General features: G+C 45.1%; 1 protein-coding gene across 5 annotated transcripts in view; it reads left to right on the plus strand.

Annotated features, from left to right (window-relative positions):
* Positions 1-24,292, plus strand: part of PTPRA (protein tyrosine phosphatase receptor type A) — a 175,060-nt gene that overhangs the window by 143,550 nt on the left and 7,218 nt on the right. For all 5 annotated transcript variants that reach the window (XM_017504762.2, XM_017504763.2, XM_017504760.2 and 2 more), the window contains 11 exons: positions 487-577; positions 3,606-3,682; positions 10,996-11,032; positions 13,476-13,573; positions 15,343-15,462; positions 16,091-16,257; positions 16,753-16,888; positions 17,562-17,711; positions 19,455-19,548; positions 19,891-19,967; positions 20,458-20,592. In XM_017504762.2, the coding sequence (XP_017360251.1) occupies positions 487-577; positions 3,606-3,682; positions 10,996-11,032; positions 13,476-13,573; positions 15,343-15,462; positions 16,091-16,257; positions 16,753-16,888; positions 17,562-17,711; positions 19,455-19,548; positions 19,891-19,967; positions 20,458-20,592 (1,182 nt within the window). The remainder of the gene's footprint in view (positions 1-486; positions 578-3,605; positions 3,683-10,995; positions 11,033-13,475; positions 13,574-15,342; positions 15,463-16,090; positions 16,258-16,752; positions 16,889-17,561; positions 17,712-19,454; positions 19,549-19,890; positions 19,968-20,457; positions 20,593-24,292) is intronic.

Here is a 24,292-nt window from a genome sequence, read left to right on the forward strand (position 1 = left end):
AGGCTGGGGTGCCATGTCCCCATAGATCCCTAGAAAGAGCCTAAATCAGCCGGCCATCTAGAACCCTCCTTTGTGGTTCACTCTGAGATGCATGTCATCTTTGTGTGGTAATTAGCATGAGGATAAATGCCCATTCCTTCAGTTTTGTCCCCATTCCAGTTTACAACAGTGGGCCATTTTGGCCCAGCATCGTAACAACAGGCCCTTAGCCATGTAGTAATCATGTAAAGAGCATGCTGTGCTTAATACCAGAAAGGACATTCTGCCCCATGAGGATTCTTGTGTTGTTGAACTCTAAGGAGCTTGTGGCTGTTTAGGGGGATAGGTTCATCCTCTGTGTTAGCTGCAGGTATTCACCTGGACCTATGTTTTTCCCGCCCCAGGAAAAGGTTAGAACATGCTAGCAGGTCAGGGTTTGGTACAGCCGTTTGCATGTTTGATGCTTATCCCCGCTAATAATTCCTCTAATTTGTCTTAACCTTTCAGGCTCTCCCTGCTTGTCCTATCCAGGCCACCTGTGAGGCTGCTTCCAAGGAGGAAAACAAGGAAAAAAATCGATATGTAAACATCTTGCCTTGTGAGTGTCTTTAGTGCTTCTTGGGATGTAACCTGAAATTACATTTCTAGAGGGATTTTCTGAGATGGAAAGAATCTTGCAATTGGGCACAGCAGGGTGGATGACAAGAGTGGGTTCATGGCAGGACTCAGTCGCTTATACATGTAATCCCAGAATTTTGGAAGGCCAGGGTGAGAGAATCGCTTGAGCCCAGGGATTCAAAACTAGCCTGGGCAATATGGTGATACCTCGTCTCTCTAAAAACCTTAAAAAATTAGCCGGGCATGGTGGTGTGTGTCTGTGGTCCCAGCTACTCAGAAGGCTGAGGTGGGAGGATCACTTGAGCCCAGGGAGACGGAGGTTGCAGTGAGCCAAGATTGTGTCACTACTTTCTAGCCTGGGTAATAGAACAATATCCTGTCTCAAAAAAATAAAATAAATAAAAAAGAGTAGGTTGAAGACTTTGAACCGAAAGAGCCTTTATGGATCCTATGGTGACCCCACATGCTCAGAGTCAATTAGGGTGATTCAGGAGGATTTTTGTGTGAGACCTTCAAGTTTCTAGGAGGTCCTGGAAAGCAGCTTTACTAGGATCAGACAGGAAGCAGGGGATGGTGGGGGTGGTGGAGATGGTTTTTATGCTAGTTGTTGAAAGAAATTCTAATACAGCGTTCTCTGTATAAATCCTTCCCAGAATTAGCTATTGCTAATCAGTTGATCCATAAACTAACAGACATTTTTCTAGGACAGTGGTATTTAGAATGTGATACACATAGTTTAATGAGATATGTGGACTCTGTTACCCAGGCTGGAGTGCAGTGGCATGATCTCAGCTCACTGTAACCTCCGCCTTCTGGGTTCAAGCAGTTCTCTTGCCTCAGCCTCCCAAGTAGCTGGGATTATAAGCATGCGCCACCACATCTGTCTAATTTTTGTATTTTTAGTAGAGATGGGTTTTTACCATGTTAGTTAGGCTGGTCTCGAACTCTCAACCTCAAGCATCTATCTACCTTGGCCTCTCAAAGTGCTGCGATTACAGGTGTGAGCCACCCCACCCATCCACCTCACTTGATTTTTATATTTGCTTTTCAAAGAAAAAAAGTTTCCTAGTGCTTAGAGCCTGTAAATTTTTTTATGTTTTGTAGAGATGCTCTTGCTGTGTTGCCTAGGCTGGTCTCAAACTCCTGGCCTCAAACAGTCCTCCTGCTTCAGTGTCCTAAAGTGCTGGGATTACAAACATGAGTCAGTGAGCCCAGCCCGTATATTTGCTTTCTAAAAATTCTTCCTTTCAAATGTTTTATTTATTGTTTTAGAGACAGGGCTAGCCAAGCTGGGATGCAACAATGTGATCATAGATCACTGTATCCTCAAATTCCTGGGCTCAAATAATCCTCCTGCCACAGCCTGCTGAGTAGCTAGGATACAGGTCCATGCCACCATGCCTGGCTAATTTTTTTTTAGACACAGGGTCTTGCTGTGTTGCCCAGGCTGGTCCCAAACTCTTGGCCTCAAGCAGTCCTCCCACCCTGACCTCTCAAAGCATTGAGATTACATGCATGAGCCACCATACCCAGGCCCTAAAAATTTTATATTACAGGGTATATAATACGTTAGCATATGTGCATAATTTATCAATAAACGAACATATATTAGAGATGCCTGCTCAAATTTTTTTTTTTTTTTGAGACAAAGTCTCACTCTGTTGCCTTGGCTAGAGTGCAGTGGCGCAATGTCGGCCACCTCCTGGGTTCAAGTGAGTCTCCTGCCTCAGCCTCCCAAGTAGCTGGGATTACAGGCATGTACCACCATGCCCAGCTAGTTTTTATATTTTTAGTAGGGATAGGTTTTCACTGTGTTGCTCAGGCTGATCTCGAACTCCTGACCTCATTATCAGCCCGCCTTGCCCTCCCAAAATGCTAGGATTACAGATGTGAGCCACCTCGCCCGGTTCCTGCTCACATTTTTTTTATTTTTATTTATTTATTTATTTTTTATTTTTATTGAGGCAGAGCTTTGCTCTGTCGCCAGGTGCCAGGCTGGAGTGCAACGGCACAATCTCGGCTCACTGCAACCTCCGCCTTCCTGGTTCAAGCAATTCTCCTGCCTCAGCCTCCCAAGTAGCTGGGACTACAGGCGTGTGCCACCATGCCCAACTAATTTTTTTTTATTTTAATAGAGACAGGTTTCACCATGTTGGCCAAGATGATCTCGATCTCTTGACCTTGTGATCCACCCACCTCGGCCTCCCAAAGTGCCAGGATTATAGGCGTGAGCCATCGTACCCTGCTCACATTTTTATAAGTAAAGTATGGAACCAAAAAATCAGGACACTATGCATTTACAGATACTTTTGTCTTTTTCTATTTTTATTTTTTCTTTCCCTCTCTGTCACCCCAGCTGGAGGGCAGTAGCACAATCTTGGCTCACTGCAGGCTTCACCTCCTGGGTTCAAGCCACTTTCCTGCCTCAGCCTCCCAAATAGCTGGGACTACCTACAGGCACATGCCACCACACTGGCTAGTTTTGAATTTTTTAGTAGAGACGGAGTTTCACCATGTTGGCCAGGCTGGTCTGGAACTCCTGACCTCAAGTGACCCACCTGCCTCCACCTCCCAAAGTGTTAGGATTACAAGTGTGAGCCATCATGCTCGGCCTTGTCTTCTTTATGTGCATATGGTGGGGGACGGTATGTGGGTGGGTGTGTATATATAATATATAACATTTTTTAATATGATTGGTAAACTGTATACATTTCTCTTTTTTCTTTTAACAGTATATATTGTCAGGTCATCTGTCAAGAAACTTTTCTTTTTCTCAACTACTTAGTAGTCCACATTGGGAATGTCTCTTAATTTATTTAACTAGTCCCCTAATGATTGTTAAGGTATTTCCAATTTTTTGCTGTTATGAATAGTGTCAGAGTGGCATCTTTATACAAGTGTGTATCTGTGCACATAGGCACAGATGTCTCAACTGTCCTGGTTTATCAGGTTCTGTGAGAAATAAAGTTTGATTTTACTGAAATATTCATTGTTGGTTTGTTTCCTAGATGACCACTCCAGAGTCCACCTGACACCAGTGGAAGGGGTTCCAGATTCTGATTACATCAATGCTTCATTCATCAACGTAAGGAGCGGGTACTTCCCCCCTCACTCCCCTGCCTGACCATTGCCACCATCTTTTGGCTTCTCCCCAACTGTGTGTTAGGAGAAATATTTGTCATTTCATGTTTTCCCTGACAAGTCGGTTTTTTTTTAAGTGACTGAATTTTTTTTTAAGGTTAAATAGTTTTAATCATTTCCTTATATTTACCCTGTCATCATTCCCTGTGGTTTCCCATGTAGAAATCTGAGTCTGAATATATATTTTATGCTAAGAGTCAGTGAATCCTTTATTGAGCTGATTCTGATCACAAACAAAAGCAGGCCTTGCCCTCAACAGTAAAAATAAGGGAGAACAGGACAAGAATACCTGACACGACACCAGCTATATAACTAGATATATGACTATCTGGGTAGTCATATATGAACAAAGGCCTGAGGGAAGAGTTGATACTAAGAGGAGGCTTTTAAAGATGATTTAGAGAATGTTTATAGAAGATTCTCTATGAGAGAGTTGAGGTTTTTGGTTGGTTGTTTTTATCTCTGCCAGTAGCCTGAATAAACACATAAAGAGTTAAGACTATATTTTATAGATTGTGAGGAAGAGAGAATTTGAACAGAAAAAAAGAGAGAGGGAAAATTGTCAAAACCTAGTCTGACTCCTGGTGCAAGATGCATGAGAAGCCTGTGGATGAAATTTGCACATGCATGTTTGTAGCAGCATCAGTCATAAAAGTCGGAAGATGTAAGCACTTCAAATGTCCATTGATGGATGAATGAATACTGATGGATGAATGAATACATTGAATGTGGTACATGCGTACAGTGGAAAGTTATTCAGCCTTTAAAAGGAAAGAAATTCTAATACATGCTACAACATGAATGTACCTGGAAGACATCATGCTAAGTGAAATAAACCAGTCACAAAAGGACAAATATTATACGATTCTACATACAGAATATAGAGTATATATACATATGTAGAGTAGTCAAATTCATAGGGACAGAAAGTAGAATAGGGGTTGCTGGGGAGAGGGAGGAATGAGGAGTGGGTACAGAGTTTCGACTGGAGAAGATGAAAAAGTTCTGGAGACAGATGGTAGTGATGGTTGCACAACAGTATGAATATGTTTAATACTATAGAACTGTAGGCTTAAAATGGCTAAAATCATAAATTTTATGTTGTATTTTACCCCAAGAAAAAAAACACTGATGGAGATACTAGTGTGAACATAAGAAGGGCTGTTTCTTCCTCTGAGAGTGAGGGTAAAGGAGAGGACAGAATGGATAGAGATGACTGGTAGATGTGGGTAAAGCAAGTTGAGGCAACTCACCTGTGTTCTCATGGTTGTCTGCTGAACAAATGGAATGGGTCTGTGACATGAGAACAGCGAAAGTTTAGAAGAGCTTCTGAGGTCCATGAGAAAAGGATATTGAAGAGAGAAAGCTAAGGGCATGTCTAGCTGCACTGAGGGCCTGCCTACCTACAGTGGGATGCCACTGATGCGGGTGAGAGGTGCTGCATTGTGTGTTTTTCTTCTTTTTTTCTTCATCTGCACCCTGGGATTGGTGGTAAATGCAGAGAGCATGTGGTACTCAGACAAAAGGGAATGTCAGTTGCTGCTTCAAGTAGTCAGCCGAGGGTTCAGTAGAAAAGAAAAGCATTAGGAAGTTGTTAGGAATAAACTAATATTCTAGGAAAAGGCGGTAGGATCGAGGAACTGGAAGTCTTGAGAAAGTGAAAGAACAGAATAAGAAAAGGAGAAAGATGAAAAAGCAGGAGGTTGTGTCTAAAAAAGAGGCTATTAGATGGACTTCAAAAATGGGGTAGTCTGGGCATTCTCACTGGAGTGAATTTGTTGAAGTTCCTGTATGTATGTTTAACATTAATGGTTACATGTTTGTAGTTTAAGGGACCCTGACTAGACAAATAATTGCTGCAGTCGTTAAGGAAAAGGGAGAAAGGCTAGTAATCAGCAGGAATTCCTAGAACTTAATATCAAAGATCATGCTGAAGAGATTAGATGGATTAGGTTGATTTTAGTGTTGTGCAGAAGAGTAGAGCAAGATCAGTTAGTGTGTCCAGCTGCAGGTAAGCTAATACTCAACTAAAAGTTGTCTAGATGGGAACTTTTTTTTTTTGAGACAGGCTTGCCCTGACACCCAGGCTGGATTGCAGTGGCACAATCTCAGCCTACTACAACATCTGCCTCCCAGGCTCAAGCGATTCTTGTGCCTCAGCCTCTCAAATAGCTTGGATTACAGACAGTTGCCACCACGCCCAGCCACTTTTTTATATTTTTTGTAGTGACAGGGTTTTGCTATGTTGGCCAGGCTGGTCTCGAACTCCTGGCCTCAAGTGATCCACCTGCTGCTGCCTCCCAAAGTGCTGGGATTACAGGCTTGAGCCACTGTGCCTAGCCGGGAACATTTATTTGTCTCATACAATATGAAAACAAATGTAGGCCAGTTCTTGAGTTGGCTAATTCCATGAGTCAGTGACATCCTTAAGAACCCAGGTGCTTCCATCTTTCTACTCAGTTATCCTTAGCCTTGTCAACAGTCTCATGATCACAAGATGGCTGCAGCCATCCAAGCACTCCTTGTAAACACAGCATCTAACACAGAAGAGGAACATATATGCCTATGCTTTTCTCTCTGTTAGGGAACAAGGCTTTTCACAGAATCTTCCCCACCACTCTGTCCTCAGGGCCAGCAGGCCAGGATTGGATCACATGCTCACATCCCTCTCTAATCACTGGCTAGGCATTGAGAATGATCATGATTTACCCCTCTGAGCCTGGAGAATGGACACTTTCCAAGCCAGTGAAAGGTTAATGTCCAAACAAAATTTTGGTTCCAATGGCAAAGAAGAAAGGAATGACTCTGAGTTAGTAACCAGCAGCATGTCTCACCGTAACCAGTTTGGTCCCTTCCCACATTGAAGGTGAAAATTGACAAGAATTAATTGCATGTTAAGGCTGTTGAGCAGCTGAGATGGGGATCTCTTCGTGGTAATAGCACAGTAGAAATAAACAGCCTTCTCCCTTGACCATATTTAGTTAGAGCTTACGCTAGGGCATCCCATAATGCCTTGATGGTTATTAGACAGTTATTAGAAGGCAGAATGAGAGTTTAGATGAAGGAGAGTTAAATTGGGGACCTTATGGACTCAGTGAAGGAACAAAAGCAGGGAAAACCCTGTCGTTAACCATAAGTAAGAAGCAGGGATTAAAGATTTGGATTTTGAAGTTTATTAAATTCAGTCAACTTTTCTTGAGCACCTGCTGTGTGCCAAGTACTGTGGGTAGGCTTAAAGGTTACAGGGGTAAGATGTGATCCCTCGTGTACCACACAGGTAGTTAGATCGTTTCCTGTAATGTGCTATGTGTGCTAAGGAGGTATTGCCAGGTTCTGTGGAGTTCAGAGAAAAAACATTCAGCCCAACCTGGTAATCCAGTAGAGCTCATTATTGAAGGGTGAGTCAGAGTTCAGGAGAAGAAAGTTGGGCAGAAACTTTAAAGCAAAGGAGAAATATGTGCAAAGTCAGAGACTGGAAACAGCAGTCTTAGGTTATAAGATATAAGATGGGAACTGGTGGGAGTTGAAACTTGACCTTGAAAGGTAGTGGATGTCAAGTGTGTCCATTGAGGTTCTTACTTGCAGACTACAGAGTGTACTTTTCATTCACTCTCTTAAGCAGAAAAGGGCTTATTATAAGATACCAGGTACCTTACAAAACCTGTGGAAGGGCCAGTGAACCCATGTCAGATGCTGCTTAGCAAAGAGCAGAGCAGCTATAGATGTATGTAACATGTGACCATCATAGTGAAACATCTACACAGTGCTGCAGAAGAACTGGATGTTTGTACTACCATACTTGGCCAAAGACCAGATTTTTAGCACAGTCATTATTTCATATTGCTCACTTCTACCCCGAGTCTTGTGTGGGAGCACCTGCTAGGAAGAAACTAGGTCTCGTGGAGAACTGAGCTGCTAGGGAGTCTGGGAAATTTAGCTGTAAGATAGTCAAGCTAGAAGGGAGCAGGAGTGGGTGTTAAGTGAACCACCTCATAGTGTCTGCCAATTTTCAGTACAGCCAAGGGGTTTTGATGAATTATTTAGGCCATGGGGTGTCATTGAAAAGTGTTCAAAGCAAGGAGTAGTGTGGCCATATTTACATATTTATCACTGGGGCTATCATGTACAACATGGATTTAGGAGGGGCCAATTGGGGGCTATTGCAGTAGCAGGTAGGTCACAAATGATGAGGGTTGAAAAGGAAGCAGCAACAAAGTGAAGACTACCTGGAGGTAGAATTTAGCAGGAATTGGTGGTTGATTTACATATGAGAGAGTGGAGGATGATACCCATGTGAATGTATCCAGCATACAGTTGGTCATATTTAAATGGAGCTCATAGGAACTACTTTAGAGTGGATTTGGAATCATTAAAGAGAGGAGCGGGCCAAGAACAGGCCTCTGAGACCCACAGCCCCTGCCAGGCACATTGAACAGGTACCCATGGGTGAGATGGAAGGAGAGAGAGAGGAGAGCATCTGAGAAGGCCAAGAGTAAAGAATGGCTCAAGAAGGGTTTAGCAGCCAACAGCGTTATGTGCAGATTAGAGATCCAGTGGGAAAGAGGAACAGGTTTTCTTTGGACTTAGTGTGTAGGGCAGCATCCTTTGCTGAAGCAAATTCAGGGGCTGTTTGTTGCATGTTCTGGTAGGCTGCCAGTTAACACTTACCAAACCCTTTTTTTCCCCTGACTTTATTGAGGTATAGTATACGTAACATAAAATTCACCCATTTTGAGTGAGAATTTAGTGATTTTTGATAAGTTTACCAAGTTATGCAGCCATCACCATAGATGTTTTAGAACATTTTCTGACAACTTTATATATAAAGATGTAATTCACATACCGTACATTTCACCCAGAGTTCACAATTCAGTGTTATTTAGTATATTCACAGATAAATGCAGCCGATCACCAGTCAATTTTAGAACATATCCCCTCAAAAGAGGAACCTTGTAATCTAGCCGTTGCCCCTTTAGTTTTAGAACACATTGCTCACCCCAATAAGAACCTCAGTGTCTAAATACAATTAATCTCCGTTCTCACCCCCCAGCAACCACTTAACTTTTTGCAGAGAGAACTAAGACCAACACATGGATCTTAAAGGGAACCAGGCACCATGGAGTAGTGGTGAAAAGCAAAGGAAAGTGGGGTCTATAGATTGGGAAACACATAGGTCAGCTAACCTAACACTGGTCACAGGAGGAGATGAAACAGAGGCAGTGGCACAGTTGGCAGGTGGGATTCGAGCCTAGAGCCTTAGGAGAAACCAGTTTTCTTGCTCATTTTTAGATATCTAAGAATATATAGGATCTTTAGATGTGTTTCTTTTTACTGGTAGGAATGTAGCTAACACCTAGAGCCAGCTGAGATTCAGCTTTCAGAATCTAGAGACATCTTGGGAGCCAGGGAGCCACATTTCAAATTTCCCTTGAACATAACACAAGATCAATGGCTTTGCCTCATTCTCATTACTCTGTATTAGTTAAGCAGTGCTGCCACATCACTGTACAGGCATGTTTTCAGGAGGGCATATGGCCCACACCTGGTAAAAGATGGGGCAGGAAGCACTTTGGGGCTGGGCCTTTCGACCATGCTTTCAAGCTGTTCAAGGCCCACATACTGCAATGAGAATTTAGCAGTGACTCCTTGTGGAGAAGGAATATGACATGCTTAACATACCCTTAAGGACTCCTCAGTTTTAATTATAAGTTTAATTTAGTACTATAAGCAGAATTTACCATCCAGAATTAAGGCTATTTCAGTTTCCATTCTCTAATAAATAAAAACATTTGTTGAAACTTAAATTGCTCTTCTCAGTGAAAAGTTTAGCAAGTCTTCTGTAAACATATCCATCTCTGGTGCCTAAGGCTTTCTCCTTCTGTGTTAGGCAGCAACCCTGCCCTGCCCTTGTTTAAACTGAAATTGAAAGTGGCTGCTCAGACCAGACACAGTGGCTCACACCTGTAATCCCAGCACTTTGGGAGGCCAAGGCAGGCAGATCACTTGTGGTCAGGAGTTCAAGACCAGCCTGGCCAACATGGTGAAACCCCATCTCTACTAAAATACAAAAATTAGCCGCCTGTGGTGGCACACACTTGTGATCCCAGCTACTTGGGAAACTGACACAGGAGAATCACTTGAACCCAGGAGGGGGAGGTTGCAGTGAGCCAAGATCGCACTACTGCACTCCAGCCTAGATGGCAGAGCAAGAGTCCATCTTAAAAAAAAAAAACAAAGTGGCTCCTGGGGAGGGATAGCATTAGGAGAAATACCTAATGTAGATGACGGGGAGATGGATGCAGCAAACCACCATGGTGTTTGTATACCTATGTAACAGTCCTGCACGATCTGCACATGTACCCCAGAACTTATAATAAAAAAGGTTTTTTTAAAGTATCTCCTCAGATTTGGCCCCTTCTTATATTTGGCCACTGCCTTGCAGCCTTGTACTTCATATTGCCACCCTGGTGTTGATATGACTTGGTGCCCCATTCCTGAAGCTGCCTCCCTCGTTACTCATTTTATTGCTGTCTCAGAGGGGAAGTGGGTGATTCACAATCCTTAAATAAAGTGGTTTTCACCTACCTAGGACTTCTCAAGTGAACATACATTTAAACAATTGGGTTGAAAAGATGTGTAACTAGAACAATAAAGACTGAAAAAGAAAGGTGAGGCCAGTTTAGTTTTTCAGAGGCTCCTCATCTGTTGAGTGGTACCCCCAGGCTCCCTTGCTTCTTGTCTCCCACTGCCTGTGATGGAGAAGCCTCTCATCAAACACTGGGAGCTGCTTCACCATACTCAACAGGCTATTGCCAGAAAGATTCCGCACCTGGGTAAAGCATCCTCAAGGAAATAACCCATTGTCCTTCCCAGAGTAAACCAGCTTCATCCCTAGAACCACCACATATGCTTTTCCCCTGGTAAGTTCTTACCTGTTAACACTGAAACCTACATTGTCGCTGCTGATAATGTATCAGAAACATGATCTAACCTAGGATTCGGTATTTGGATTTCTTATTCTAGTATTTATTAATAATTCAATTTGAGAAGACTACCTAGACCATTTGAGTTTTATAATCTTTAATTCCTAGCTCCAAAGCTAATCCACTTGGTAATATCTAGACTGGAAATCCTTGTTAAGTACCTGGACCTTTTCACAAGGGAGGTTTTGTTAACTGGTTGGAGTCAGATTGGAGAATTTCATTTCTATTCATTTTTGGTTTTCTCTTTCTTTTTCTTTCCTTCCCCACACCCCAGGGCTACCAAGAAAAGAACAAATTCATTGCCGCACAAGGTAAAGTAATGACAACTTTTTACTCTTAGATTTAGCCACGATTCCATAATGGGTTTGGGTTTTTTCTTCCAAATGCTGAATGGATTAACCAGAATTCTGTAGCTTCTCTGTAATTTTTACTACCTGAAAGAATTGTAATCCATTATACAGGTTTGCAACTAACAGCCTTCATCTTGATGACTTAGTATCCAGGGATCCAGGGATCCATTAAGTCTTTTTGTATATGTATATTAAAAAGACTGGAAAAGGCTCTATACACAAAACACAGTCTAATGAGGCTCTACGTCCTTGGGGCTAATTAACCTTAGATTCCAGCCATGTTGCTCAGAGTTCAAATTAGGAATCAGTTTCCAGAGAGGATCAGCCACCTCACAGGGCCCAAGCTGGTTCTTCTCCCCCAGCTCGTGGGCCTGAGCCTCATCATTATTCAGATAAGTGGCCTAGGAACCCTCATAGCAGGGACCCAGCACTGTGTCCCTTATGTGTTCTATACACATCTCCAGGCCTACTGTTCTCACAAGTGTCTTCACTCTTGGAACCCTAGTGAAAACATCTGGATATTTGCAGCATTAAAAAGTAATTGAGACTGGGCACCATGTCTCACGCCTGTAATCCTGACACTTTGGGTTGAGGGGGCAAGACAGGAGGATCGTCTGAGCCCAGGAGTTAAAGATCAGCCTGGCCAACATAGCGAAACCCCATCTCTACTAAAAATACAAAAAATTAGCCAGGCCTGGTGGCATGCACCTGTGATCCCAGCTACTTAGGAGGCTGAGGCACAAGAATCTCTTGAACTTGGGAGGTGGAGGTTGCAGTGAGTGAGGCAAGATCAAACCACTGTACTCCAGCCTCAGTGACAGAGCGAGGCTGTCACCAAAAAAAAAAAAAAAAAAAAATCAAGGCTAGGCACAGTGATTCACGCCTGTAATCCCAGCATTTTGGGAGGCCGAGGTGGGCGGATCACAAGGTTAAGAGATCGAGACCTCCTGGCCAACATAGTGAAACTCTGTCTCTACTAAAAATACCAAAAAAAAATTAGCTGGGCATGGTGGTATGTGCCTGTAGTCCCAGCTACTCAGGAGGCTGTGGCAGGAGAATAGCTTGAACTGGGGAGAAGGAGATTGCAGTGAGCCTAGATCGCGCCACCGCACTACAGCCTGGGTGACAGAATGAGACTCCGTTTCAAAAAAAGAAAAACAGGCTGGGCGCGGTGGCTTACGCCTGTACTCCTAGCACTTTGGGAGGCCGAAGTGGGTGGATCACCTGAGGTCAGGAGTTCAAGACCAGCCTGGCCATCATGGTGAAACCACATCTTTTAAAAAAAAAAAAAGAGTCATTAGGGACTACAAGATTTATAAAAACAAAGTTCTCCCTTTTCACATCTCTAGTCTAATGTCCCTGGGGCAACCATTTTTTATCTATTGGCTTCTTATAGTAGATGACATCATCTGATCCCCTTACAGAGCACCTCCCCCTCAGACAGACATGCACCCACATGTTCTTTTCCCCATTTTCCCAGAAGAGTCAAATCACAATTTGGGATTAGGGTAATATTTATTATTATTATGAGTTTACAAATATTCACAGCTGAAACACACAGTATTATGTTTTTTTTTGTATGTTATTTCTGTCCCCCTTTTTTTTCAGTCATTGTGTTTTTTATATACCTACCACTGATTTTCCTCTCAAACTCTTTACCAGAAGTGTATCTCTTCTCTCAGTATCTTTAGATACATGAGGTTTAATTTTTTTATCTTGAGATCCTTCTAGAACCTTCTTTCTTCAGTTGCACTGTGGATTGGTTGCTCTGTATCCTCTGGCAGAGTTAGTCTAAGACCTTCACCAGTACCCCGGGAATTCCATTAGCCTCTCTGCTGTGTTAGATCTCATTTATTTTCCTCTGTTTGCTCTCTCATGTTTGTTTAGAATTTGCTTTTTTGGGGGGCCGAGGACTTTGATTCTATTGTTTAGAATTTTCTAGTGACTTTCTGAAAAGGGCAAAATTTATGGGAGGTAAATTTTGAATTCTAGCCTGAACAAGTCATCCAACCTTTCTGGGGTTGATGACACCCACCTCAGAGCATAATAGGAAGGAATAAATGCCACATGAAGCACTTAACTCACTGTCAGGCCCATAATATAGGTGTTCTGTGAGCAGTCATGATTTCCAATTCTCGACTGTAATGTCCTTGGGAAACATCATTTGTGTTCTGTTTATATTTTGACAACCTTCCCCCCAGCCTCATTCTAGTGAAGTGCCTGGCACAGACCTGGTGAAACATGGGAAATGCTCAGTTAGTAGCTGGGATGGATACATGGGTTTGATATATAGCTGGGGACATTTGGGCACAAGCTTCCAAAAGTCAGGAATGGATGTTCCCAGCCTCACATGATCTTTCTTCTTGGTGTGTGTTCTCTTCATTTTTGCTGTTGGCTACTTTAGGACCAAAAGAAGAAACGGTGAATGATTTCTGGAGGATGATCTGGGAACAAAACACAGCCACCATCGTCATGGTTACCAACCTGAAGGAGAGAAAGGAGGTAAGTGGAGAAATTGATTGTGAACAGCAGAGGGATCATTCTGCATACAGGCTCTGAGTTTAAGCCTGGCTGTCTACCCATTATGGGTGCTATGCCAGAAGTTCATCCAGAATGACACAGGCTGAAGTTTACCAGACTTTGCTATGGCCTGGAAGCCTCAGATGAACCTCAGGTGTATGCCTAGAGCACATTCCCTATATTTGGTAGTCAAACAACTCGCCCTGGTTCCAAAACAACCTGAAAGAAACTGACTTGGGTCATCAGCTAAAAAAAAGCCACAGAGGAGCTTTTTTCCCCTGGCTTCTCTAGTCCCTCATTTCCCTGGTTTCCTGCCTTGCCTGCTGAGACGTTTGGTATATCTTGGAGTCAGCAGAGGGAGCTTTATGAACTGAGACCCTGTAAGCCAAAGGAAATTTGAGGCCTTGGCCTGATCCTGGCACAGCCTCCTGACTGGTCCTTTTTCTTTTGTGGCTACCAAGTGTATGCTTGGCCTAACCAGCTCCATCACTGGGCCACAGCCAGAGCCAATCCTGGGTCCTGGGATCAAGCCCCAGAGGATTACCTATTTGTTTGAGACAGAGTTTCGCTCTTGTTACCCAGGCTGGAGTGCAATGGCGCGATCTCGGCTCATCGCAACCTCCGCCTCCTGGGTTCAGGCAATTCTCCTGCCTCAGCCTCCCGAGTCGCTGGGATTACAGGCACGCACCACCATGCCCAGCTAATTTTTTGTATTTTTTAGTAGAGACGGGGTTTCACCGTGTTGACCAGGATGGTCTCGATCTCTCGACCTCGTGATCCACCCGCCTCGGCCTCCCAAAGTGCTGGGATTACAGGCTTGAGCCACCGCGCCCGGCTGTTACAGTCTTCTTAAGGATGGCCCTTGAGTCACCTTGATCCAAGGGTATTGGGTGTCGTGATCAACAGCTCCATAATGGTGTGGGAAGACAGTTACTAGGGTTGGGCTTTAGTTTAGTCTCCTCCAACCAAACCTCTGGCTCTTGGAAGCTATCCAAAGCCCAGACAACAGAGAAAGCCCTAGGCCTCTCATGGCAGGTTTACAGTCTACATCAGTCCACCCTGGTGGCCTCTCATAGCAGGCTGCTGGTTCGAGGGATTCAAATAGGCTTTCTCCTAGAGCATAACCTGAGATGTTTGGAAGTGCAGATTTTGTAAAATCTGAAGGTAAAATGGCTTCATATTTGCCTGAACCAAGGGAGTGTTAGTGGGAACGATTGTATGAGTATGTTCATGATTTTGTAGTATGAGCTTAGGGCTATGTGTAAATTAGGAGATTGTGCTCAACAGGATGGAAAAGATGGGCACGGTGGCTTACTCCTGTAATCCCACCACTTTGGGAGGCCAAGGCGGGTGGATCATGAGGTCAGGAGTTCAAGACCAGCCTGGCCAAGATGGTGAAACCCCTTCTCAACTAAAAATACAAAAAAAAAAAAAATTTAGCCGGGCTTGGTGATAGGCACCTGTAATCCTAGCTACTCGGGAGGCTGCGTTAGAATTGCTTGAACCCCGGGGACGGAGGTTGCAGTGAGCCGAGATCACGCCATTGCACTCCAGCCTGGGCAACGAAGTAAGACTCCGTCTCAAAAAAAAAAAAAAAAAAAGTAAAGTGTAGCTGACTGAGGTAGAGAAGAGGCCAAAGGGCCTTCTGGAGGACTTTAATCTTGGCTTTGTGGGTTCTCCCATCCAGGCCCTTTGCATCTGCCAAGGGCAGGAAGTCTAAGGTCAGAGAATGCATGGCTTTTTCTTTCCAGTGCAAGTGCGCCCAATACTGGCCAGACCAAGGCTGCTGGACCTATGGGAATATTCGGGTATCTGTAGAGGATGTGACTGTCCTGGTGGACTACACAGTACGGAAGTTCTGCATCCAGCAGGTACTGTCTTCTCTGTCCTTTCTCAGTTCTCATGTAGGATCTGCTGACTGCTAAGAGAGGGAACAGGCTGGGTCATCCCCACTTACTCAGGGTGGTCAGGAATTGCTGAGTATGCATTGTGTTCTGAAACCAGAGATATGGGCTCCGGGAAACTTCTCTATCAAAGCTAAAGGAGCAGCATTTTCACGACTGGCGAAAAATTACCTGCTGAGATAGAGTCTGATCATTTAGAAATGACCAAGCACTATGGAAAGGGAGCAGAGGAGGCAGTACAGACTCCTAGGTGCTTGGCTCTCCTTTCTCCTTTCCTACCCTGAAAACTCCTAACATCAAGGATATGATGGGCCTGCCCCTGGCCCTCCAGGCGACCCTGGAGACCTGAGCAAAGGTCACCTTCAGCCAAGGGGCAGGGCGGTACTGTAAAAAGAGGACTTAGTCGGGAGCACTGAATTTTAGTTCTGACCCTGCCATTGACTAGTTCTGGGACCTTGTCTCTGTGGTTAACTAACCACCCTGGGTACACTCACTTTTCCATTGTCACTGGCAACCACAGCTGTCACCTTCCCTCCCCTAGTACTGCCCACCCTTGGGTATCAAGGCCAACACACAGGATCTCTTCACTTCACAGGTGGGCGACATGACCAACAGAAAGCCACAGCGTCTCATCACTCAGTTCCACTTTACCAGCTGGCCAGACTTTGGGGTGCCTTTTACCCCGATCGGCATGCTCAAGTTCCTCAAGAAGGTGAAGGCCTGTAACCCTCAGTATGCAGGGGCCATCGTGGTCCACTGCAGGTCAGTGTGACCTGACCCTTGCCTCCCCACCCCCACATTTTGCCCCCATGGCCAGAGCAGGGGAACAGCACAAGGGCCCTGGCTGAGGAGGCTGGCGTAGAATAGATGACCTATTGGGGCACCAGCGCAGCAGCCAGAGACTTCCACTTTCTAGTGGAGGGTGGAGAATATGACTCAAAGGAGGGTAGGGCAGTCCTCCAAGATTGGGAGTGGGGAGACCGTGCGTGCTGTGAAGCCAAAAGGCTGGGTCAAGTGCTTGCCATATATATTTGCAGCTTTCGGACCCTTCTAAGTATCAGAGTGCTTGGTCCTCATAGCTGGAGGTCAGGATTCAGGACATACTGGAGTTGTTGGCTCCAGGAGAGTCCCAGCTCTACCCCATTCATAATTAGGATTTACAGCCTGAAGGAGGAGCCCCAGCCTGTGCTGCCTCTCCCTATCTGCTCCCACAAGGCAGGCCGGCCATCCCTATAACCCCCCGCTCTCTGGCTACAGTGCAGGTGTAGGGCGTACAGGTACGTTTGTCGTCATTGATGCCATGCTGGACATGATGCATACAGAGCGGAAGGTGGACGTGTATGGCTTTGTGAGCCGGATCCGGGCACAGCGCTGCCAGATGGTGCAAACAGATGTGAGTGATCTGTGGGTCAGTTGAGGGTGGGGGGGTTCCAGGACTAAAACATCAGCCCATGTTGAGGATTCACTCAGTCTCCCAGGTTATTGTAAATGATTATCATACAGTGTGATGAAGGGCTCTTATAAATAATGTATTCAAAGAAACTGAGCACAGAGGAGGTTGTGGCTTTGTGCCTGAGAGAGTCAGGAAGTTCACTGGGCTCAAGGATTAGGGAACAGGCAGCTAAAAGAGCCAGTGCCCAGAGACATGATGCAGCTCGCCCACATCTGGGAGCAGCAGTGAGATTGGCTCTGCAGTTGGGGCATAGCACCAAGAGGGAGGCAGGGACCAGACTATCACAGGCTTTGTGTGTCTCCAGTTTCTGACAGCCCTTTCAGACTATCAAATCTGCACTCTCAGAATGAGCAGGAATTGAGTTTGTCCTTCTCTCCAGTCTTCCACCACCCCTAACGTAAACCTGGACCCTTCTTCCCAAGTTATGCACCCCCACAGGGACTCCTGCATTTCAAGTCCTGCTTCACTGTATTGGGATAATAAGAGGGAATCCTTTTATTCCTGCTAGTATCAAAGGAGAAGAGGACTCGAGTGAAGTGGGGCTGGAGCGGGTGATCTGGCATGAGGACTATGTTGTATATAACTGAGAACTTGGGTGTCAATCGTGTTTCAGATGCAGTACGTCTTCATATACCAAGCCCTCCTGGAGCATTATCTCTATGGAGATACAGAATTGGAAGTGACCTCTCTAGAAACCCACCTGCAGAAAATTTACAACAAAATCCCAGGGACCAGCAACAATGGATTAGAGGAGGAGTTTAAGGTGAATTGGGAGCTAGATAATTTCCTTCAGATTGAAGGATCCTGGTAATCTGGGGAACATGGGACACTTGACTGTGCATTTACCAACAGTGAATCCCCTTGTGAGACATGCCAGTGGTTAAAGAGGTGGCGCTTTCCTTATACTCTAGTAATTCTTAACCCATCCTGCATGTTGGAATCACTTAGGTTGTGTTTAAGTGGGGAGAAGCAGGCAACAGTATTTTTTTAAGGCCCCCAGACCTCCCAGGTGATTATGATATACAGCAAGAGCAGTTTTTTCTGTAAAGGCCAGATAATAAATATTTTAGGCTTTGCAGGCCACATGGTTTCTGTCCAGCTACTTAGTGCTGCCTTTGTAACACAAAGGCAGCCATAACCAATAGGTAAACAAATGAGTGTGGCTGTTTTGTAAAACTATATTTGTAGGCAGCAGGCCAGATTTGGCCTCTGGACCTCAGATTGCTGATAGCTCCTATATGCCACTAAACAATGGTTCTCAACACACCTAAGGCATATGTCACACTGTCATTGGTAAAAATGCTCTCCCAGAAGCAAGAGATCCTGATTGGGGTGGGGAGGCCCACTTTCCTTAGAGAACTTCTCAGATAATACATGTACACAGATTTCCTTGGGATTCTGTCAAGATGTGGGTTCTGCCAGGCACGGTGGCTCACACCTGTAATCCCAGCACTTCGGGAGGTCGAGGTGGGCAGATCACCTGAGGTCAGGAGTTCAAAACCAGCCTAGCCAACGTGCTGAAACCCCATCTCTACTAAAAATAGAAAAGATGGCACATGCCTATAGTCCCAGCTGCTTGTGAGGCTGTGGCAAGAGAATCACTTGAACCCAGGAGGCAGGGTTGCAGTGAGCTGAGATCATGCCACTGCACTCCAGCATGGGTGACAGAGCGAGACTCCATCTCAAAAAAAAAAAAATAAAGATGTGGGTTCTGATTCAGCAAGTATGAGTTAGAGCTTGAGATTCTGCATTTCTTTCTTTCTTTTTTTCTTTTTTTTGAGATAGAGTTTCACTCTTGTTGCTCAGGCTGGAGTACAGTGGCACAATCTTGGCTCACTGCAACATCCGCCTCCTGGGTTCAGGTGATTCTTCTGTCTCAGCCTCCTCAGTAGCTGGGACTATAGGCACGTGCCCCCATGCCTGGCTACTTTTTAGTAAAGACAGAGTTTCAGCATGTTGGCCAGGCTGGTCTCAAACTACTGACCTCAATTGATCCGCCCACCTCGGCCTACCAAAGTGCTGGGATTACAGGCATGAGCCACCACGCCTGGCCTGAGATTCTGCATTTCTAATAAGATGAGGCCAACGCTGCTGGGGTATGGGCTACACTTTGAGTAGCAAGTGTCAAGAAGGAGCCTCAGAATCAGGGTAAGAAGGATGCAATTCTGAATAAGTTTTTTTGAAGAGTCTAAGGCAGCTTCTGGGAGTGGAACTGCAGAGTGGACACACTCCCTCCTATGATGTTGGGAGATCCCTTGCTCTAGGATCACAAAATTTCAGGCCAGGAGAATCTCAGGAGAGTCCACAGGAGCCTGGAAGAATGTTTCCCAAACAGTCTCTTGGCTTCAGTGTTCCAACAAGAACATATGGGAATGGAGACCAGGCCCTGGTGAGAAGAGCAGTATGCAGCCAGAGTGGCCTGGAGGTGCAGGCTGAGTGACAGGCATAATCTTGTCTAGTTCAGTTACTGGGATCAGTAATGTTTCCCCTCCCCTTCCCAATTCAGAAGTTAACATCAATCAAAATCCAGAATGACAAGATGCGGACTGGAAACCTTCCAGCCAACATGAAGAAAAACCGAGTTTTACAGATCATTCCATGTAAGAGCCCTCCCTCCACCCCAAAACCTTATTGCCACATCCCCCTATTCCCTCCACCCCTTCTACTTCTCAGGTACTAGTTAATGATTGGCTTGTAGACAAGAATCATGGCGTTGCCTCTTGTTGCACCCAGTTAACAACATGGCATTGCCTCTTGTTGTTAGTGGCTTCTGGAAATAAAAGAATGTAAAGGCCAAAGGCTTTTTCCCTAATGGGCTAGGAACAGACATGTCCTTGCCCAGCTGGGATTCTAATCTGCTCAAGGCCTGAGGTGGGAGCAATGTAAGGAGAGGGAGAAGACAAATGATACTGGCTAGCCATGAGCCGCTGTCCTTCTTACAGATGAATTCAACAGAGTGATCATTCCAGTTAAGCGGGGCGAAGAGAATACAGACTATGTGAATGCATCCTTCATTGATGTAAGTGGTGGGTGTGACCCCTGAGCCCCCAACACCCCATGGAGATTCAGCCGAGACTTGCAGTGCCTCCCTCCCATACCTGCTGGGGAGGATCATGTTTGAATCAATTAACAAATAATGAATTAATACCCACCCACCCACTCACCCTCTACACTGTGTCTGTCCAGCTCCGTAGAGCAGAAGGTCGGGGGAAACAGATGGCATGCACCAGTGTAATACCTGGAGGAAAAAGTTCACAGTGCAGACCATAGCCAAGAGGAACCTGGCTGCCCTCTGATCTTTCCCATTCCTGCTCTCTTCATCCACTTCCCTATCTCTTACAGAAAGTGACCAGCTTATCAGACAGGATTTAGTCCTTGACCAAAGGGCAGCTCTGTATGGGCTGGGTTTGCCTCTAAGCAGTCTCCATTCCTTCCTAGTGGCCTGTCTTCTGCATTAGTCCCTTTCTGATTAAACTGTCTCACCCTTGCAATTAACCTGGCCTGTGCAGGGCTACCGGCAGAAGGACTCCTATATCGCCAGCCAGGGCCCTCTTCTCCACACAATTGAGGACTTCTGGCGAATGATCTGGGAGTGGAAATCCTGCTCTATCGTGATGCTAACAGAACTGGAGGAGAGAGGCCAGGTGAGCTCAAAAGGTCCTGGGCAGTGAGAGACAGAGATAGTGTGTGTAAATTGGGAGGTTGGGGAGGCAAAGACCTTTGACTTACATGATCCAAAGAGTACATTTGCACAGTATAAGTATATACTTAAATGTGTGTAAGTACATAGGCATTTCCAGGCTTGCCCAGCCAGTTGGTGTCTAAGCAGTCATTAGCTTCTCTCAGGACTAGAAAAGCTGTATGATCTGAGCCTCCATGTTACACCTAGATAGCTCACACCCCTTCACTTTCTCCTGAATATAGTCCCTCCTAGACTAGCCTTTGTGTAGCACCCCAAGCAGGGCAGCTAGGTCAAGGTTCTGAGGTGGACCCCATTATGAGTGGCCCAAAGAAGGGATTGCCCCTTTGCTGACTACACAAAATAAAGCAGTAGAATTTGAGAAATTAAAAAAACAAGAAACTTAAGTTTAATATTCAGTAATAAGGAAATCTTTTAAAGAAGAAAGCCCTCGGGTCAATTAAAAAGCAGAGTTGACTGGAAACTCATACTAAAAAGGGACCCTAGCAGCCCCCTAGGTCAGCTTCCCCTCAGTATAGGAAACCTCCTAACATTGTTCCTGAGTCAGAATCACACAGCCTCTACTAAGCACATTCAATCTCAGGGATATCTCCCTTACCCCCCACATTACGGGGGACCGAGTCTGTGTTCTGACAGTGCTTATTCTTTTAAAAATTATTTCTGTTGAAGGTTGCACATTGCAGCAAATGAGTGGTTCATTATGCCTGGAGTGTCACTTAGCAGGGATCAGAATCTAGAGAATAGGCCCGGAGAGAAACTAGCAAAGCCCGGTGAGAAAGTTCCTTCTGAGCCACAGTGAAGAGTTTGGACTTCATAAAGCAATTGAAGAGCCCTTGACAATATCTGATGTGTGTGTTTTTTTAAATCCCTCTGGCAGCAGTGAGAAGGACGCATGAGAACTGTGGCAGTAATGCTGGTGGCCTGGACTTGGGTGGTGAGAGGGGGCAGTCCCAGAGAACGTGAAGTGGGGTGGAATTAAGGATGACACCCACTCACGACTCATTGAATTTATAGTCAAACATTTAAACACAAAGTATGTTTTACATTAGTTGTCCTAAGTTACTAGTTGTTCCCTATTCTGTACTTGTGTTGATACAAGGCTTTATACATATTTGCTCACCCTGATGTTTCATTACATCAGGATTTTTTTTTTTTTCTTTTTTTTTTTTTTTTTTTTTAGTGGTTTTTTTTTTTTTTTTTTTTTTTTTTTTTTTTTTTTTTGAGACAGGGTCTCACTTTGTCACCCAGGCTGGAGTACGGTAGTGCAATTGTGGCTCACTGCAGCCTCAACCTCCCAGGTTCTAGCGATCCTCCCGCACAGCTAGAACTAAAGGCACGTGCCACCACACCTGGCTAGTTTTTGTATTTTTTTGTAGAGTCAGGGCTTCACCATGTTGCCCAGGCTGGTCTCGAACTCCTGGGCTCAAGTGATCCATCCACCTAGTTGACCCAAAGTGCTAGGATTACAGGTTTTTAAATTAACTATTCTTCCCAGACTTGTATCATGTACCTAATCAAAAGACATACTCTGAAGGTTATCATCTTTTTTTTTTTTTTGAGATGGTGTCTCACTCTGTCGCCCAGGCTGGAGTACAGTGGCTCAATATGGGCTCACTGCAACCTCCACCTCCCAGGTTCCAACAATTCTCCCGCCACAGCCTCCCTAGTAGCTGGGATTACAGGTACCCACCATCATGCCCGGCTAATTTTTGTATTTTTGTAGAGACAGGGTTTCACCATGTTGGCCAGGCTAGTCTCAAACTCCTGACCTCAGGTGATCTGCCCACCTTGACCTCCCAAAGTGCTGGGATTATAGGCATGAGCCACTGTGCCTGGCCTCTTCATCATCATTAATAACAATACCGAAAAAAATTTTTTTTAAATATACAATACTGATGAGGTAGGTGGTTGGTTAAGGTACTTGGCTTTGCACTCAAGGAAGCACACACCTGAGTAACAAAGGCCAGTTGGGAAATGAGCCACTCTGTTCTCAGGAGCTAGGTGCCTGCTGCCAGCCCTCTCTGATCAGTCATGATGGAACATGTAGATCAGACCAGGGCCCTACATATGGTTCCTCCTGCACCCCCACCCTCCAGATCTGTGATGGGCAAGACCAAAGAACAGGCCAAAGAGCTGGAACAGCAAGCGCAAGGACCGTCTTGGCCCACTGCCCTGTGATAAAATGGGGCCCAGTGAACACTTGTTCCTCTGTCCAGTCAGATGCAGGCCCTTCCATCCTTGAAAAGGACCTAGTGAGACTAAAGGGCAGGGGGCAGGAAGCATTTCATGTGTGTGGCAGTGGGGAGAAGAGTCATGTGCACACAAATTCTCCTGCCTATTGAGTGAGGTCTCTTCCCTTCCACCTTCCAGTGTACCTTATGCTCTGTCTTCCTAGAGCCTGTGAAGCAGACAGTAGTGCTTGCCCTCAGAAGCTTCTGAGTGGATCAGAACAGGATATTAGTGATGTTCTTTATAAGGCCTCACTGGCACCCAAGTTCAATTTCTGTTTCTTTCATGTTGTCAAGTGTAGCTCCTAGAGGTAGTAACACAATAAGCCTAAGTGATACAGTGAAAGGTGGCTACGTTTATACAGTGACACTACCATCTTCACCTACAGTATTAAGTTCTGAGAGAAAAAAATCTGATCTCAAAATATAAATTTTGTACCTACATAAATTAAAATTGCAAATGAATTAAAACTTAAAATCATCTCCTTGTGCTCGATTTGTTTTGTTTTGTTTTTTAGATTTGAGATGGTGTCTTGCTCTGTTGCCCAGGCTGGAGTTCAGTGGCACAATATCAGCTCACTGCAACCTCTGCCTCCAGGGTTTAAGCAATTCTCCCACCTCAACCTCCCAAGTAACTGGGATTACAGGCATGTGCTACCATGCCCAGCTAATTTTCATATTTTTAGTAGGGACAGAGTTTCATTATTTTTAGTAGAGACAGAGACCAGCCAGGCTGGTCTCGAACTCCTAGCCTCAAGTTATCTGCGTGCCTTGGCCTCCCAAAGTTCTAGGATTACAGGCATTAGCCATTGCACCTGACCTCCTTCTGCTCTATTGTAACCAAAAGGGTCCACCCAGATGCTTGGTAAGGCCTGGATTTCCTCAGCAGCTGCAGCTTAGATCATCATCAGCCTGGGGAGGCAGAGCAGTGCCAGGAATTCCCATGCTGGGTCAGCCCAACCCTAGGCCTCATCCTGCTTCTCTAGTGAAACGTGATAGCATTAGTCTCCACAAAGTTATGTGTCCCCATCACCATTGTCAGCCTTAGACCACATGAGAGACTTCATGCTGTCTGGTGGAAAGAGAGTAAACAGTAAGAGAAAAGACAGAAAAGCTTCTCTGTTTCACTTCTTTAGGATGCTGTTATCTAGAGGTCATAACCTGAATACACAAATCTGAGATTAAACTCCAGTCCCCAGCTTTCTTCTACTTGAACACCCATTCCCCATCTTCTGTCCCTCACCCGCTGATGACTTTAACACCTGGCTTACTGCTCCTTTTGAGCCCCTGTTCCTGACTCTGGTTTTGGAGGCATCGGTCACCAAGTGGATGGTACATCTACCATTAGTCTATTTCTCAGCTTCCTCAGCCACCTGATCCTGTGGTCCAGTCACGATCTGCCCTGTACCTGCACCA

The sequence above is a fragment of the Cebus imitator genome, unplaced genomic scaffold, assembly GCF_001604975.1.
Source record: "Cebus imitator isolate Cc_AM_T3 unplaced genomic scaffold, Cebus_imitator-1.0 Scaffold328, whole genome shotgun sequence".
NCBI classification, from domain to species: domain Eukaryota; kingdom Metazoa; phylum Chordata; class Mammalia; order Primates; family Cebidae; genus Cebus; species Cebus imitator.